Source organism: Pan troglodytes, chromosome 1 (assembly GCF_028858775.2).
Source record: "Pan troglodytes isolate AG18354 chromosome 1, NHGRI_mPanTro3-v2.0_pri, whole genome shotgun sequence".
Classification (NCBI taxonomy): domain Eukaryota; kingdom Metazoa; phylum Chordata; class Mammalia; order Primates; family Hominidae; genus Pan; species Pan troglodytes.
The window spans coordinates 171,339,188-171,358,655 of record NC_072398.2 but is presented as its reverse complement, the minus strand read 5'-3'; the positions used below and the strand labels follow the sequence as shown (position 1 = coordinate 171,358,655).

At 41.6% G+C, this 19,468-nt stretch overlaps 1 protein-coding gene across 38 annotated transcripts in view; it reads left to right on the top strand.

The window, feature by feature from the left end:
* Positions 1-19,468, top strand: part of FGGY (FGGY carbohydrate kinase domain containing) — a 486,570-nt gene that overhangs the window by 339,300 nt on the left and 127,802 nt on the right. For all 38 annotated transcript variants that reach the window (XR_002938170.3, XM_024346119.3, XM_024346101.3 and 35 more), the window contains one exon: positions 4,262-4,409. Coding sequence is in view for 37 of the 38 variants with exons in the window: in XM_024346119.3 (XP_024201887.1) it covers positions 4,262-4,409 (148 nt within the window). In the remaining variant the exon portion in view is untranslated. The remainder of the gene's footprint in view (positions 1-4,261; positions 4,410-19,468) is intronic.

Sequence of the window (19,468 nt, the reverse complement as noted above, 5' to 3'; positions counted from 1 at the left end):
TGGTCAAATGATGTAAAATGCCCCAAATGATTCATCGGCATTAACAACAAAGAGGGTATTGTTCCTCATGGTAGTACCAGTTTCAGTAGAATGGAGCAGGCAGAATGCATAGTGTATTGGGTTAAGAAGTAAGGAACTAGGCCGGTTGCAGTGGCTCACACCTATAATCCCAGCACTTTGAGAGGCTGAGACGGGCGGATCATGAGGTCAGGACATCAAGACCATCCTGGCCAACATAGTGAAACCCCGTCTCTACTAAAAATACAAAAAATTTAGCTGGGCATGGTGGCACACGCCTGTAGTCCCAGCTACTCGGGAGGCTGAGGCAGGAGAATCACTTGAACCCAGGAGGCAGAGGTTGCAGTGAGCTGAGATCACACCACTGCACTCCAGCCTAGTGACAGAGCCGACTCTGTCTGGAAAAAAAAAAAAAAAAGAAGAAGTAAGGAACTAGAGACAGGCAATATGGAAGCTTCTTTTCTAAGACTTTCTCTTATTGGTAGAAAAGGCACAAGTATATTTTGTTATACCATGTATTCTGATTTTTTGGTTTAAGAGTATGACCACCATACTCTCTGGGCAGCCTGTGAACCCGTAGAATTAGGTGATTTATGGAGAGGGAGAGGACATGAGAGATTTCAGGGATGTTGTCTGCATTTAAGATTACAAGCAATAGGTCCGAAAAAAAAATCTTCTTTGATTCTTGGATTTTTAAAAAACTAGAAATGAGTTTCTTATGATGGCAAAGAAGAGGAAACTATTTATTGATAAACCTGTCATTTTATAGTGCTCGGGGCTCTATGTTTAATCTTCATAGCAGCCTTTAAGTAGACAGTATTAGCCCCAATAGCAAAAAAGCAAATAGGCTCAGAGAGGGTTTGCCTACCTGATCATCCAGCTGGTACGTGGTAAAGTCACTTTATGATTATTGAAACTATATTTTCTTCATGATACCCAGTGGGATGTGGACAGCAAAAGTTTCTCCTTTTGAGACAGGATATATCAGCCTGGGGTTCATGAGAGAGAGGGAGAGCGATCCACTTGGGATCACAGTTAATATGTGATTCCCTAGCTAGAAGAAGGCAGGCTGCCATTTGAGAAGGAACTGATAAAACATGCAAAATGACACAAAGTCAGAACCAAAAAAGGCATCATGCAAGGTTAAAATTATGTGAATAATGATGTGTATTAGTTTAATGTCTTCCAAGTGCATTTCATTTTGAATGATATACTCAGATAGCACACATGGTAAGGTATAATTGAAAAAACATGTAGGAGAATGGCTGCATTCAAAGAATAAACATACAGCTGCAAGGAGGTTAGGAGTCAAAGGGGTAAGCATATGCCCCATCCCCCAGGGATCTCATTAGTGCATGAGTGGCCATATATGTAGAGGCTAAATGAATCTCACTGTTTGCAAAGACCTGCAGTAAATGAGACAATGACGAATCAATAATAATTAGGCCTATACGTTCTTATTGACCCAGATGTCTGAAACCAAATGCCCTGCTCAGAGATTCCTTGAGAGGCAGAATGAAAAGATTTATAGACATGTGTTTCCAAAAAAAAAAAAAAAAAAAAAAATCCCTTTACTTTAAGAACAGTGGCTATTCTGAAGTGGAAAGTCGCAAGAATTAGTGCAGACTCTTGACTTCTGGCTAGAAAAGATGTTCTCAAGCCTTTTCTTGTGAATGTGATTCCTGTTGGACCAGGAGCAGAGAGAGCAAAGAGATGGATAACCAGGAGGTTATCATATTCGTGTTCGCTGATACGTTGTTCTGGCTGTACCTTGTATGGAGGCTTCAGAGGATCCTTTCCTGAAGCCATAATAGAATCATTCTAAAACAGGGTTTGTGTTTTTAGGGCTTTGATAAATAATTTCTGACCTAAGATACAGAAAGTCCATGGCTTCAGAATCACAAGGAGAAGGGTTTAAAGCTGGACTCAGACCTGTCTCTTCACCTCTTGAAGCATCTTCTCTGTATGTTAGTGGTACCTCCCCAACTGGGCAGTGTTGGAAGGTCTGGTGTACATTTAGGGAATGGCAACTGGTGTTAACTGTAGTTGTTAAGCCTTTTCCCAGTAATATCTTATTCCTCCTAATAAGATCTAAGGAAGAAGATTTTTGCAGATGAGAATGAGCTATTACAGCAAGAAGCAAATAAACTGCTGGTAGGTAGGGCGGTTGGGCTGCCCTCACCTCCACCCTAGTACACATCACACGCACTCACACACACACACATATACATGCATTCACATTTACACACTCACTCATGCTCACACAGAGCAGCTTTGCTTTTCTATATTTTTACATTGAATATTTACATACAATTTTTGTTTAATAAAGGAGTTCTACTGGCCGGGTGTGGTGGCTCAAGCCTGTAATCCCAGCACTTTGGGAGGCCGAGGTGGGCAGATCATGAGGTCAGGAGATTGAGACCATCCTGGCTAACACAGTGAAGCCCCGTCTATACTAAAAATACAAAAAAAAATTAGCCAGGCGTGGTGGCGGACGCCTGTGGTCCCAGCTACTCGGGAGGCTGAGGCAGGAGAATGGCATGAACCCGGGAGGCGGAGCTTGCAGTGAGCCGAGATCGCGCCACTGCACTCCAGCCTGGTGACAGAGCAAGATTCCATCTCAAAGAAAAAAATAAAATAAAATAAAAAAATAAGTAAAGGAGTTCTACTGGTAAATGGGGAAAAAAAGAGAATTTAAAAATCAATGCTCTACTCATTGGTTTGTTTCCCTACACCAAGTACAGGAAACTTTTGGCAACTTCATGGGATCCATGGGATCACTCACCCAATCACAAACTAGAACTAGAAATCACTGAGCCTTCCTTCTAAAACACTTTTAAAATGCAAAGCATAAATAATGCCTTAGGTATCTTAGATATTAACCTCCTTTGGATATTGATTTCCTATACTTTTTTTTCTGCCATTATACAAGCCATGTTTTTAACCTTTAAAGAGACTTCCAAGGACCCCAGTGGGAAGTAGCACAGATGCCAACTACTGCAATATCCACTTTCTTTTGAAATCATTGGTTCAGAACTTTTAGAAAGCAGCATCTTTTAAGAGGGGAAGGTTGACCAGCTTTTCATCTTTGTGTCATGTGGTGTGATTTAACCCGGTGAGGTAGGTGTTATTAAACCTATTTTATGAGTGGGAAAATTGGAGGTCAGAGAGGTTAAGTCACTGGCCCATTTTACCGAGCTAGGAGAGGTAGTACCAAGATTTGAACTGAGTAGTGCTCTCATGCCCATCATCTTCTCTCCACCTCCTCTTCACCTGAACATGTAAAGAATGAAGGAGTTGGTTTGACTCCCTCATTCTACACATGAAGAAACTGAGACTTAAAAAGGAGAAAAAAAACCAGGTGAGGTGGCTCACACCTGTAATCCTAGCACTTTGGGAGGCCGAGGTGTGTGGATCATCTGAGGTCAGGGGTTTGAGACCAGCCTGGCTAACATGGTGAAACCCCGTCTCTACTAAAAATACAAAAATTAGCTGGGTGGGGAGGCTGAGGCAGGAGAATCGCTTGAATCTGGGAGGCGGAGGTTGTAGTGAGCCGAGATTGCACCATTGCACTCCCACCTGGGCAACAAGACTGAAACTCCATCTCAAAAAAAGAAAGAAGAAAGAAAAAGAAAAAACGTACACAATGTCATCTGGTGGGTTTAGGTTGAAAATCAGGTCTCTAACTCCTGATCCTAACTGCATTTATGACATTCAGTCACTTTACTTAGCAAAATCCTATCCTGAGTCTGGGAACTTATAATTTCTCTCCATTTATCAACTCATCATCATTATTACAATTAGGAATACTGATTTTAATAAATTATTGACATATGACCAGTACTGTACAGTTTACAAAATACTGCGCCTTCACATACATAATCTTCTTTGATCTTCACAATAACCCTATGAGGTAAGTTGGACAGGGATTATGATATCTGTTTTTACAGATGAGAAGAGGGTGGTTCAGAAAGTTTGAATAACTTTCTCATGGCCATGCATCTACTAAGAGTAAAGCCATTCCTGGATCCAGTCTTCTGACTCCAAACCTTTCTACTAGGATGTGGCACCTTTCTTGGTGATAGTACAGTGTGATTTGAGAGTACAGTGGGCTAGCTTCTCTGAAGCTTTTAGGAGCCTGCTTACTTTCCTGGATCTGGAAGTACAAATGGTTTCTTTCTATAGAATGATTTGCTCCCTGACCCTATCCCTCTTTTAAAAATACAATTCACTTCTCTTCCAGATGCCAGAGTATATATGCATATTTGAACAGTCACCTGGATCTGATTAAGAAGGCTCAGCCTGTGGGTTTCCTTACTGTTGATTTACATGTTTGGCCAGATTTCCATGGCAACCGGTCTCCCTTAGCAGATCTGACACTAAAGGGCATGGTAAGTAACAGCTAGTCCTTGCACATGGGTGAAGGCAGGCCAAAGGGCTACAAAGTTTGGAAGAAGCAAAGTGAGGAAAAAGGAAAAGAAAAAAATAAAACAGGCCAACAGCCCACTGGCTTTGTGCAGATGCATTGCTGTTGCTGCTCCCTGGGATGAGCTGCTGAAAGTTTTCATTGTTTCTGAGCCAACCTTGAAAGCGTTAAAAGCAGCATTTCCTAGTTCAGCTACTGCTGCCTCTTTGTCCTGTGGAGTGGCTAAAAGTCATGCCTATGTAATTTTGGCATTTATATCAGTTTGTAAAGTCAAATTTTCCAGCTGCATCTTTAGGTTGCCCAGCAAATCAGTAGTAAATATTACCACCCATGGTCTTGCTGGCCACAGCCACACATCTGCCTAGGCTCTGAGTCAGGGCTGTTCAGACTCTACACTAATATAGTTAGGATTTCAGATTAAACTTTGGTATAAGTAACTGTAATTTATAACTTATGTTGGAAAATAAATCCTGCTCTTAGTGCCCTTTAGGGTCACTTCCTCTGTGGATATTCTAGGCTCTCCTAGAGGGGCCAGATGAACTTGGTGGGAGAACTCTCAACCACCCCAGTTGAGATATAAAAGTAATAACATCTTAGACACCAGGAGAATCATGTTTGAGGTGTGATGAAGCAGGTTAAAGGTAGAAGAGGGACCAGGTGAGGCCACAAATAAGAAAATAAGCCATGAATGCAGGAACCAGGAAAATGTCATGAAGCTGAGAAGGTGAGTGTGAGGTACATTAAGGCAGAGTTCAGAATGGAGGCTGTAAACAAGGCAAGGCTTATGCAAAGGAAAATGCGTAACAGTGGAGCAGGCCTGATGGAGTCAAGAATTCAAGACTCAAACTACTACAATTTTGTGGTTAGTTTTATTGAGATTGTTTTAAATATTTTTATGATGCCAGCAGGAAGACCTGAAATTTATTTTCATTACCTAGTTGACATGATCAACTTCTATTACTAAAAGGGAGTCATGGTGAAAAGAAAAGAAAATTAGACATGACAAAGGTTATGTTGATCTGGAGTCCATGAAGCATGCCTACACAACAAATCATGAGCTTGGTGTCCTTTTTTATAGAGGCAGAAGAATAATGTCCAGAGAGGGCCATGTGGCAACAGACCGCAACTAGAAAGTCATACTTTCAGATAACCAACTCTGTCTGTAAACAGGGGGTAGGGGAAGAACACATTTCATATGGGTACAGAAATAAGTGTCTTAATTAGAGACAAATATCTGAAGCCAAATAGAGCTAGATATTTAAAATGTTGAAGCAGTTAAGAAGCTTGACCAGTGTTTTAAATGACCCCAAAACAAAGCAGTGTTGCATAGTAAAATGGTCATTGCTCTGGAGGTCATTTGTTGCTTTAGATAAAACTGACCTGGGAGCCTTCCCTAGCCAATGTCTGTCATACCCAAATTCAGTACCCAGCATGTCAGGCTTCATGTCTCCCAGTAGCTTTTATCCATTTTTTAAAACCAATCCTGACATCCAAGACCTAAGAATTATCATCAGAAGGATATTCTAATACAGTTGACCCAAATGCAGAATGAAATTCCAAAGAAATCAATGGAGTGTTCTGAAGAATTCTCATATCATGAGAATAAGTATGTATGCACCAAAAGGAACTTCTTACATGGGGACATATTCCCAGTTGTATCTAAAAATCCTGGGTATGTTTACTTTTTAAAAAAGTTGTGTGTTTGTTCACATACCTCATATATCACTTGGTAGTTCTTGGCAATGATTTCCCTTTATAACTGTCCTTGGGTTAGGCTGCAATGGAATAGTTATCACTCCATGAATTTGCATCATAACACTGGAAGGAGAAGATGACCTAAATAAGATAGAAGGAAGGCAATTCTGAGCTAAACACTTCACCCCAAATCTCCTTCCTTCAGTCCAGTTTTGGAAAACATCAAAATAATGACCCTGAAATTCTTCTGTTATGTTATATCCTTTTGCTGGAAACTACGATGATGCCTATCTCCAGCACTCATTCAGCAAATATTAATTGGGTTCCTATTGTATGCCAGGCACTGCTGTAGATATGAGTAAGATGCAACAATACCTACCTTCATGGAGTATGTTTAAAGTTGGGGGTGGGCGAGTGCTTGAAAAAATGTTAATAGGAACTAGCAGGATAATTCCAATAAAGCAAGATCCATGTACAATTTCTTCTTTTGGCCCCTAAAACATTTCCCTGGACACAGAGTAAGTGCTCAGTATATGCTTATTTATAATTTGTAGGCAACATGGAGATAATAAAGAGGTCATTTGTTGCCTTAGATAAAACAAACATATGAAGAATTTACTAATACCAAATGAATTAAATGGCTACTGACACTGACTATCCATATCGTAAGTATTTAATACCAATATTAATTTCCAAGTAAATGAAGATAAACTCCGATTGTATCATAATTATGAGACTGTTTATTCATCAAACAAATACAGGCCCTGTTAACAGTTGTTGGGGGATATAAGAGTAGCTAGACACAATCCCAGCCCTCAGGAATATCACCATCTTTGGGAGGCAGACAAAATATATAAACAGGGAATGGAAAGATAGTATTAAGCTCCAGATGTCCTTCACTGTCCAGAGCTCTCCAGATGCATGGAAGACGATTGCCCAACTTGGTCCCAGTGGTCAGGAAAGCTCCAGACAGGAAGTAACATTGACACTGAGTGAAGCTGGGAAGGGGGTTTGAGGCCAAGGGAATCATAGTATGTGCAGTATTCTAGAGGGAAGAGAGCATGGCATGTGAATGTCTACAATTTTGGCTCCTTGTATCATTGTCTAACCAATGATAGATTGCCTTTAGCATTTTATCTTAATAATAAAAAAAGAAAATTTTCTCGGATTTCTCGGAGAACCACTGGATATCTGTATATTCCGGCTTTGGCAGCGTTGCACTCTCCCAGTTCTCTACTCTCCCCTCAGGTGACTCTTTTCTTGCGTTGTTAAACATTTACCCATTCACTGTGTTTTTATTGAATACCTGCTATGTGCAGGCCTGTGCTAAACCCAGGTAATACAAAGAAAACAGAAAAGTACCTGTCCTAAGTTCACATAAAAGTAGGGGAGGTAATTATTGTACATGTGTGTATGTGTGTGTATATAATCATTTTACAGTGTGATCTCTGTAATAATCAGTGCAAGCTGAAGGAGATGCTCAATACATGTCTGACTTTGAAATTGTTTTTATGTGGCATTGGGCTAGCAAACCCTGATGCAGCCTTTTTCTGCTTCTCTTGAAAATATTTGTAAAAATGCAAAAAAGTCATGAATTCATGCAGGCCTTAGGAATTAGGATGGTGTTCAACTAGGAAAACTAAAATTGGTATTCCCAATTATATGATGAATGCAACTTGTTTGATAACATCATATATGACATAAGAACAAAGTCATGTGTGATCCACTGTGGAAAGAGTTTGGACCTCGCCACCTTCTGCTCCCTTGCATAAAAGCACAAGGTTCTTTTAAACCTGAAAACAGCATAGCTATTCCTCTACTTTACTGCTGATGGTTGGGTTTTTTGTTTTCTTTTTGGAAAGCAGCCAGTGAGTTTAAATTCCTAGATCCCCCCACAACCCTGTTCCCAGCCACTCTTTCAGTTCATTCCATTTGAAAACTGCCAGCTCAAGAATCCACCCAAGCAGGAAGTGTGAATTAGGAGGAAGGGTGATGGCTTGCATTCTAAGCATCTGTTAATGGGGCAGATGTAGGAAAGGCCTTAGTAGTTCTGTAAACTTGGGAGGAAGGGTGTAGTTTGCACTACTAGTTCTAGGCTCCGAAAGCCAGGCAGTGCTGATCTACCTCTGTCCAACAAAGCTACAGAAAATAAAAACTGCTGTACTCTGCCAATTGGCATTTAGCTGTAGATCTGAAGAGACAAATTTAAGTATACAGTGAGTGGGGATAAGAGCAAATCATGCCTGTGCGTGGTGGCTCACGCCTGTAATCCCAGCACTTTGGGAGGCCAAGCCAGTTGGATCATGAGGTCAGGGGTTCAAGACCAGCCTGACCAACATGGTGAAACCCCGTTTCTACTAAAAATACAAAAATTAGCTGGGCGTGGTGGCGGACACCTGTAATCCCAGCTACTCAGGAGGCTGAGGCAGGAGAATTGCTTGAACCTGGGAGGCGGAGGTTGCAGTGAGCCGAGATTGTGCCACTGCACTCCAGCCTGGGTGACAGAGCGAGACTCCGTCTCAAAAAAAAAAAAAAAAAAAAGAGCAAATCGTGTGTACTGTATGCTGGGAAATACTGAACATGTGTACCTGTCTAGTTAGCATAAATGTTGAAAAATAATGGCCCCTTAGAAAAACCATTACATACGGCTGGACACGGTGGCTCACGCCTGTAATCCCAACACTTTGGGAGGCCGAAGCAGGTGGATCACGAGGTCAGGAGATCGAGTCCATCCTGGCTAACATGGTGAAACCCTGTCTCTACTTAAAAAAATACAAAAAAATTAGCCGGGCATCGTGGCGGGTGGCTGTAGTCCCAGCTACTCGGGAGGCTGAGGCAGGAGAATGGCGAGAACCTGGGAGGTGGAGCTTGCAGTGAGCCAAGATCACGCCACTGCACTCTAGCCTGGGTGACAGAGTGAGACTCCGTCTCAAAAAAAAAAAAAAAAAAAAAGAAAAGAAAAACCATTACATACAAAGAAAAAATACCATTGTGAACACTTAAAGGAAAGCCCTCTTGAAAATTATTTACTACTGAAACCAAATGAAAATGTTAGAGAACTTCGTGGTATATTCAATAGAATATTTTTAATTTTTTTTTAAGAGACAGGATCTTGCTCTTTGTCACTCAGACTGGAATGCAGTGGTGCAGTGGCCTAATCAGAACCCACTGTAACCTTGAACTTCTGAGCTCAAGCAGTCCTTCCATCTCAGCCTCCCAAGTAGCTAAGACTACACAGGCACATGTCAGCATGCCCAGCTAATTTTTAAAATATTTTTTGTAGAGATGGGGTCTCACTCTGTTGCCAAGGCTGGTCTCAAACTGCTGGCCTCAAGCCGTCTTCCCACTTCAGTCTCCCAAAGTGTTGAGATTATAGGCATGAAACACTGTTCCCAGCCAGAAATTTTGTTTCAAGGCATATCTCTATGAAATAGTCCAGAAACTTATTAGGAAAGAACAAGTTAAGATGAAAGGACAATGGAATGAGAAGAAAGGGGAAATGGCAAAGACCACAAGACAACTAAAAATGCAATCAAAGAATTAAAACCTACATTGAAAGCAATAGGGAGTATAATTTTCACTGAAGAAAATAAGATCAAGGCTGTCATAAGACATAACATATGTTTTAAATTTACTCTATAGGAAAAACATTTTGAGGATAGGAGCAATGGCTTATTTACTTTTTAAAATATCAACAGTTCTTAGGTCAGAAGCTGGCACCAAATAATTGCCTTATGGTCAAACAGTTATTTCAATCACTGTTTGCCAAATGAGCAATGAACAGTGACCTGCCCAAAGTCACAAACACAAGAAGTGGCAGAGCTTGCCTTTTAGGATGCACACCCCATCCTTTTAGGATGCAAACTCTGGACTTTGCAAAATGCATGGAGGACTATTAAGAAAGGGAGTTTAAACATGCATTACACATGGTTTCATAGTGAACCATGTTCCTTAAGCTAGTCCTTGCTCTTCTGTTCTTCTGACCACCAACCTTGTGGCTTATCCTCCCACTTTTACCCTAACCGTGGTCTTTGGATTTAAACTCTGACCCTGTCTCTTCTCAGTAAGGTACTAGTTTCCTTCCCACCCTAACTGACTCAGATTTCAAAAAAAATAGCCACTCATGGTTTGACCTGGTTCTAATGCCTTCCACACTAGGTGCCTACCTTCATAAGTAGGAACAGGACATAACCCAGGAATCTCTTCCTTATGCCTGATAGTATCATTTTCTTTTTGTTCTGGTAACAGTTGACTCCTATCATGTGACTAGCTGTTTCATTTTTCTTTTGATGATACAATATCAGCACTGAAGACTAAAGAGAGGTGGAGGAGGTGGGGGATGAGCAGCCTAATAGCATGGCTGGACTAGGTACCCCACTATGTAAACATTTCTCCTTTCCAGTTGATAAATGAAGCACAGAAAGGTGAGGGCTACACATACGATTATTTAAAAGAAGCAGAAGCTTAAGTAATAACAGTCGGTCTCAAAACAGTAAGCGCTGATGATTTTAGGTTCATTAAAAACAAGACAGACACGCCCCCCCCCCACCCAAAGAAAAATGCTTACTTTTAAAGTAAGAAAATGACATGGTCACACATAAAGGTAGATGAATATAGGCTGGGTGCGGTGGCTCACGCCTGTAATCCCAGCACTTTGGGAGGCCGAGGCGGATGGATCACGAGGTCAAGAGATTGAGACCATCCTGGCCAACATGGTGAAAGCCCGTCTCTACTAAAAATACAAAAAATTGGCTGTGCGTAGTGGCACACACCTGTGGTACCAGCTACTCAGGAGGCTGAGGCAGGAGAGTCGCTTGAACCCAGGAGGCAGAGGTTGCCGTGGGCTGAGATCACGCCACTGCATTCCAGCCTGGCAAGACAGCGAGGCTCCATCTCAAAAAAAAAAAAAAGATAGATGAAGATAAATACTCACCATCAGGAATAGTTGCATGTTTTAGGGATTTTTTTGGTGGTTATTTTTATTTTAAATGTTTTGTTGAATGGTTTTTACCACTGCAAAGCAGTAAAGAGGGCCCAGGTTTTGAAATCGGACTTATGTTTGAACTTGTCTTAAAGATATACCAGTGTATTACCTTTGGCGGGTTAACTCTGTGCAGCTGATCTGCTCATGAGGAAACAGGAGTGGCCCAGGCTTCTTTGCAGGGTCACTGTCAGCGCCAGACAGTAGGTGTTGGCACGATGGACAGACAGCACAACAATGCCCTTGAATTGGCAGCTCCTGCTTGGTGGCCTTTACTTGCATCTTTACGAGATGGCCAGCAGGATCCTGTGTGGCTTTTGAACCCTGAGCAGCCAGCCATGGGCCTCCCACTTTAGCCCCAGAACTGACTGGACTCACCAGCCCAAACAACCAGCCAGAGAAGCCCACCAGTCCCTTGGTCCTCACAGAAAGCAAGATTCATACAGCTCTTGAGATTGATCTTCTTTGTTCAAGTCCTTGGCCCTCAGTTTCCTCATCAATACAACAGGAAACTCAAATGTGGTGTACCTTATGGAATAGCTAGCGTTGTAGGAATTTTCAAAGAGCCCTTGCCGTCTCGTATATATGAGCAGTTTCTATTCACAAAAAATTGGCGTGGCCTTTGTTTTGTGGTGTTTGGGATTTTTAAAAATTATTTTCCTGAAATAACCACTCAACCACTCAACAAAGCAATGACCTTGGAGACATATCAGGCCCTGAAAACACACCAAATGCACCCTATTCATCATTGGTTGAAACATGTTTTCTCTGCTTCATGTTAAAAGTACAGAACTACCCAGAACAAAAAGTGATTTTCTGCTTCTTTGAAGAGCTGTGACTTCTAACATCAGAGCGTATGCTACTCAAACTGCTGGAGAGGTTGAATGCTGCTCCAACAACTCTTCAAAGCAAACACAGAGATAGTGTGTATGTGGGAGACCAGGAGAGAGTCAGGGAGGAAGCACTGGGAGATCTTAGCCAGTTTCCAAGGGACTGAATCCCAGCTAGCTGTAGGCATCACTAAACAGATCCAGATGTGGAAGGAGTCAGCAACTCAGGGTATCTGCAAGAGCTCAATAGAGAGCAGAGGTTGCACCCCTGTGACTTTTCCGATAGGGAGATGGATGATAGAGCTGGAAGCTCATGAGCTAATTGAAGTAGCTTTCAAGTGATGTATTTATAAGCTTTGGAAACACATGGTCTCTTTGATATGAGTTTGTGGATGTTTTTGCTGTTATTTAACACTGATTTATTCAGACTTTTTTTTTTTTTTTACATATTTTTGCTTATGAAAAATCAAATCCTATAACAAAGCTTAATATCCTCAGTGTCTTTACCTGGTTTTCTGATTATATATATATAATCACAATACCAAATTGGTGTTTTCCAAATTGGTCACAAATTTTACTGAATATATATATATGTTTTACTGAAAATACATATTTTTTATTTGTATATTTATATATAAATTTACATATTTATATTTTATTTAAAATATGTATTTTACTGAAAAAATATATATATTTTACTGAAGTGACTAATTCGCCAGCTGGTATTGTGATTTTTAATAGGTACCATTTTTCAGGCACCTGATGCACCAGGCACCATGGTACATGCTTTCCATGTATCATCAACAACCTTCACAACAACCGTGCAAGACAATGTTGTTGTCCCATTTAAAAGAAGAGAGAAACCGAGGCTCAAGGAGTTTAAGTAGCTTACTCAGAGGAGAAAAGGGTATAAGTGGAACGGGAACCAGTCAATTCAAACCTGGGTCAATGACATTCTTTGGGGAAAAAGAAAAATAAAAAACTAAATCTTTGTCATTACTGTTGTTTTCATTGCTTCTGCTTTGTTTTTAATGTGCCTGGCATCTTTCTTTTTCATTTTAATGACTTTTTAAATTCTATCACAGAATCAGACTCCTTTCTTACTGCTCCTTTATCTTTCCTATATACACTAAACAACAAGTAAAACCAGGGAATGGACTATGGGCAGGAGTGTTTCCCAAGGTCATGTGGCATGATAAAAGACTGAGGGGCGAATCAGGTGGAATCTACTGGGAAGGTCCAAGACATAAACAATGCAAAGGAACTAAGGCCAGAGGACCAAGGATAGAGTCCATTGTGTATAATGTTGGTGTGCAGACCCAAGACAGGGTTAGACAACAGCAAGTATGGGCCAGAAGAGTTGTACAGACCAGCTTCGAGAAACAGCGTATGAGCATATCAAAATGGCTTAGACCTAAACCCTCAGAAGCAAGGCAAACAAAGTGTGAAGGGCCTTTGGGTAAACAGCAAACAAAGTAGTGTTGTGTGGTGTAGAATTCACCAATAGAGTAAGGTCATGAGGGGCAGTGTCCATCCATCATTTTTGCTTGCTATAATAAATTACACAAATCTAGTGGCTTAAATTTATTCTCTTACAGTTCTGCAGGTCAGAAATCTAGGTTGGTTCTACTGGTTCCTCCGTAACCAAAGAAAGTGTTCACAAGGCCAAAATCAAAGGTTTTTATTGGAAGGTTCTGGGAAAAATCTGCTTCCACACTCATTCAAGTGGTTGACCTAATTTAGTCCCATGCAGTTGTAGGACTGAGGTCTCTGTTTCCATGTTAAAGGTCAGCCAGTGGTCCTTCTCAGCTTTCAGAGGCCTCCGGCATTCCTGGGCCCACCACCCCTGCCACCATCTTTTAAGCCAGAAATGATGGGTCAAATCTTTCTCATGCTTTGAACCACTCCGATTTCTATTTCTGCTTCATCTCTCCTGTCTTCCTCTTCTACTGTGTCGCTTGACTGACTCCTCTGCTTTTCTCTTCTGCTTTTAAGAGCTCCTGTGATTACTCTGGATCCAACCAGAGAATCCAGGATAATCTCCCTATTTCAAGGTCATCTGGCTATTAAATAATTCTATCTGCCCAGTTCCTTTACAGCAGGGCCTCAGTTAGTGTTTAATTGAATAACCAGGGTACAGAATATTGAGGGGACATATTTAGGATTCTGCTTACCACATTGTAGTAGCACAGTCATCTGCATTTCTCAAATGTGGGTGGGATTTAGGCAATGGCAAGTGTTAGCCTAGATTCCAGACACTTACTGAAACCTCTAAATATTTTTGGGAAGATTTGTCCCCCTTTCTCTTCCAAGCGGGTGATTATCTCAGACCTGTCCTCCAATGTCCCTTTTCCCTCTAGAGGCTTCCTATAAATCTTTCTCTGATCCTCTTCATTGCCTTGTCCATCAGCTCCACCTTCATTATTGACTGAGCAAGCAGAGCATTTCTGCCTCTCCATTGTGTTCTGGAAAGCTTTCAGTGAATTCCCCTGAGCCTTGGATACCCCCATCAAGCTCTGATGACCATAGAAAAATCTCAGGACTTGTGAATCCCATTTTCTTGTCTTTTGTAATCTTTTGAGATCCCTTGGGAAACTATTTTTAAGCCTTTTTTTTTCTTACTAATGTGTATAAACACTTCAATTCCTTTAACAACTAGGAAGGAAAAAGTGTAATTGCTAATACATTTATTAATAATCTCAACTATTTTAGAACTTATGAACCTATAATTTATAATACCAAGGTTTAGAGCAGTCATTTCTACAATTTATTGTGCATTAGGACTGTGGTGAAATGCAAATTGCTGGACCCACACCAAAGGTTCAGTAAATCTAGAGTAGGATCCCAGGAAACCTACACTCGACTAGGATCCCAGGAAAGAGTTGAGAGAGGTGCTGTAGTTTAGACAGCTACTAAGTTGCAAGATTTAAGCTGAAGTCCAGGGTGGACGGTAACCATCTGTCTCTTCTTTTTACAGTGAATGGAAGTGTGTAGGTTGATAAGTACTAAGGCTTCCTCAAGGAGTTCTTGCAAGAGTCCCCCCACCCTGTGTCCCTGGGCACTCAGGGGCTTCTCCATACTCCTGCATGCCTGTACCTTTAACATTATGGTCCCAGTGCTGATGAGCAACTTCTGCCCTGGCTTCCCTACACTGAACAGTCACTAGTCTCCAGTGCCCCTCATTAATATCCTCAGTAGTACCCACAGCATGGTGAAGGAGATACGTTACTCCCATATCCCAGTAAATGAATGGGATTGAGCCTTTCATGCAATTTGAGAGAAAGAGAATGAACACTTATTAAGAGAAAGGGAAAGAAAATGAACACTTATTTTACTTTTTTAAGTTTACTTTACGTTCTGGGATACATGTGAAGAACGTGCAGGTTTGTTAAATAGGTATACATGTGCCATGGTGGTTTGCTGCACCTATCAACCCGTCATCTAGGTTTTCAGCCCCACATACATTAGGTATTTCTCCTAATGCTCTCCCTCCCCTCCACCCCACCCCACCCCACCACAGGCCCCAGTGTGTGATGTTCCCCTCCCTGTGTCCATGTGTTCTCATTGTTCAACTCCCACTTATGAGTGAGAACATGTGGTGTTTGGTTTTCTGTTCCTGTTAGTTTGCTGAGGATGATGGTTTCCAGATTCATCCATGTCCCTGCAAAGGACATGATCTCATTCTTTTTTATGGCTGTGTAGTAGTCCATGGTGTATATGTGCCACATTAAGAAAATGAACATTTAAATGCCACCTCTTTGCACAGTTGGCACCATAAGAGTTACAGGAGTATGTAGCTCTTGTAGACTCAGTACAGCTTACTGAAAAAAGTAATTTACTTTGCAAATGATACCTCATGTAATCCTCACAAAAATAATTTGTGGTATTATCTCTTTTTTTGTGGATGAAAAAATTGAGCTCATAGATGTTACAAAATTCATATAGTGTCATGCAGCTAAATTAGAGAAAATGTCAATATTTAAACCCAGGTGCCTTCCTCTAAAGCTCATTCTTTCAATTGGCATACACCTCTAACCTCGAAAATCCCAATATTTACATAAGTGCTTTATATTCATAATCTAGGAGGTTAAAATTAGGCAATGCAGTTATTTGCATTGTTTTGGCCATTATATATAGTTTTCATGCACCCTAATATTAATTGTAAGAGCTTTCTCTTATAGTTCTCTTCATTACACAATATCCAAAATAGATAAAATGTGCTTACCCTTGCAACTCTCACATCGGGCTTCCCTACACATTTGTCTGTCTCGCCCAAACATTCAAAATAGGCACAGGCACATCAATAAACACACTCCTTCTACTCATGCTTCCTCTCCACTTCCTCTTGTTGGAACCATTCAGCCTCCAGCTAGGGAATCAGTTCATCTGGCCTATCCTAGCCTTTTCAGCCATTTCAAAGCTGTGCCTCTCCCAGGACTTCTTTGGCACTCCCAGGGCACTGTCACCACCTCCCTTCCAAGACAGCTCCCCGAGGGTCCTTTGTAGCCTCTCAAGCAGTCTTCATGGCACTCCTTGCAAAGTTCCGTCATGGGTTGACTGGGCTGAGGTCCCTGGTATTTGAGAGAAAATTAAATGGACTTAACGATCATCTGCATATCAGATGAGATGTCAAGGAAACAAGGACCTCAGACCACAGTGTCTTTGCACTTGAGAGATAAATATCTTTCACTAAGTCACATTTCAATACCATGGCTCTAGTGTTAGTGGTGAGGGAATACTGGAAACGGTTGTGTGAGAATTGTGTTTGTGGCTTCCCTTTTGATACTGAATACCTTCTATATTATGATCCATGCAAGAAATCTCTTCTAGAATTTCTTCCCAGGAATAATTTTGTCTCCCTTCAAGGATAGCTATGTTTTATTTATCAGAAAAAAGCTATTTCACCCTCATGTGTCCCTTTTTGCCATAGCTGCTAGCAAGCTCAGGATTTAAATTTAGTGCTCAATTACATTGATTATATCATTCTCAGTTTCTGGGGAAAAAAATTATCCTCCCGTTTCTGCTCTATGATTTCTGAGCTCTGGAGGCACTGGAAATTTAGAGAAGGGTCCATGATATCTTTTTGCATGAATACCAATGCTTTTTGGAAATTCTCATGGATGTCTGCTGGGGATTAAGCAAGTTAAATCCAGCTATGTCACACCCTTTCTTCTCTCTTATGGATTCTTACTAATTGAGAAGGATATCAGAACCCATTACATTATCAGTATTATTATACAAAGCACTGGGGTTCCTAATAAATATTGTTGGGGGAATGCATCTTATATACAAAGTCATATTTTACCCCCACTCCCAACAAAAATCATCCAAATCTGGTCTTTAGGAGTGGGTCAGCCACACAGAGGATCATGGCTTAATCCTCTTCCCATTGATGACCAGAGAGAGGAAGCCAAAGGGAGGCAGCCTCCTGGACAGGCTCTAGAACAGTGCACTAAGCCATGGCCCAGCAACTTCCCTAGGAGACCTAATAGCAGAGGTGCTGTTGAGGCCAGGCCAGTACAGGAGAGACAGAGAAACCGTGTGTGAATGGTGTTCATGACTAGTGATCATTGCCAGGACCACCTCATGCTAGCATGGTGCAGGCAGCTCACAGAAAGTGTTCAGCTCAGGGATGTTCAGCTCATGACTGGTGTTCATGACTAGTGATCATTGCCAGGACCACTGCATGCCAGCATGGTGCAGGCAGCTCACAGAAAGTGTTCCACTCAGGGGGCTATGACCAGGCTGAAATCCTGCTTACTCTGCACCTTTTTATAATTCATACTCCCAGATGGGGTGCCTTTTTCAAACCCAAGACAAAGGCTCTATATGAGGTACAGGGACCCTTCCTTTTACCCTATTCTCATAAAAGCCACTTCTCTGATGAGAAAGGGTAAGTTTAGGGATGGTGGAGGGCAGGTGGCAGCATGGAGCAAGTAACTAAACGTGTTCTTCCAGTGTTCTTTTCTCTTGGGGCATGGTCTCCTCCTCTCTGATTGTGTGAGGAGCTGAGGCAGTAAACTTTGTCCACCTGTACTTGTAGAATTTAACAAAGAAGGATAGGACATAAGGAGAGAAAGTGGTGTCTAAAAGGTGAAAAGAAGCATTGAATTGTCACTGGTTCATAGTTCACAGTGCTGAGTGAATTGTCACTCAGCAAATATTAACTTAGTGCTTACTATGTTCCAGGCACAGCACTGGACATTAGAGCTTTGGTGAGTAAGACGAGCAAAGACCATCAGAACACCTACATTCTGGTGTCCATTCTCTGTGTTCCCTTAGGCACATTATTTCCTCACTGTGAAATAAAGTTCCATAATGTCAGCATTGTTCATGTTCTCTCTGAGTTCCAGAATTCTTACCATATGCTTAGGTCTCTGGGAAACTTTGTGAAGGATGTTCTTTCACAGTTAATGGCTTAGGATGATTCAGCGCCAGAGTTCTTCTCGTGTCTCTCATTTAAATTTTCCATCTTCTTGTGTATTAAAAATCAAAGCCATCATTCTAATCTGATTGCCCAATTATTTGCCAAGAAAAACTGTCAGCAGGTAGCTCTACTGAATGTAGGAATCCCCGCATCAACAGACTTAGATAAATAATTCAGCATAGCTGGAGCATAGGATACAGAGTGAGGAGGGACAAGAGTAAACACTGGAGAAGAAGCAAGGGCGAGCCCAGGAAGAAGCACATGAGACAGTGAACGCATTTCTACTGTGAAATGAGGGCAATGGGGAGAACATTTTACAGGGAGTAACACGATCAGATTTGCATTTAAGAACAGTCGATCTAGCTCTAGTATGGAAAGGAGCACAATTAGAAACAGTGAGATTTGCTCAGGGCCTCTGTCAGCAATTAGGAAGGACATAATGGTGGCTTGAATTAAGGAAGGGAATGACAGTAAGGATCAAGAAAAGGAGATGCATTCAAAAGAGATTTGGGAGATCAAATGTACAAAACTTTGAGACTGCTTAAATATGGGAAGACAGGGGAGGTCAAGAAAGATGGCTTCTGGCCAGGCGCAGTGGTTCACAACTGTAATCCCAGCACTTTGGGAAGCCAAGGCGGGTGTATCATATGAGGTCAGGAGTTTGAGACCAGCCTGGCTACTAAAAATACAAAAAAATTAACCAGATGTGGTGGTATACATCTGTAATTCCAGCTACTGGGGAGGCTGAGGCAGCAGAACTCCTTGAACCCAGGAGGTGGAGGTTGCAGTGAGCCAAGATCACACCACTGCACTCCAGCCTGGGAGACAAAGCAAGACTCTGTCTCAAAAAAAAGAGGGCTCCCAAGTTTCCTGGTTTGGGTAACTGAATGGTGCCTGTGCACTGTCATAAGCCAATTGCAGTGGGGTTCAGGGTGAAATCTGGAGAGAGTAATTAAATGGGGCCAGAGAATATGAAGGAAGGGACCTAGGTAGACCACTCAGCTCCCTTATTTTGGTGCAAACTGCATGTCCATACCTGGTTGAGCTCAGGACAACACACACCATAGGAACTGAGTAAATGAATGTTGGTG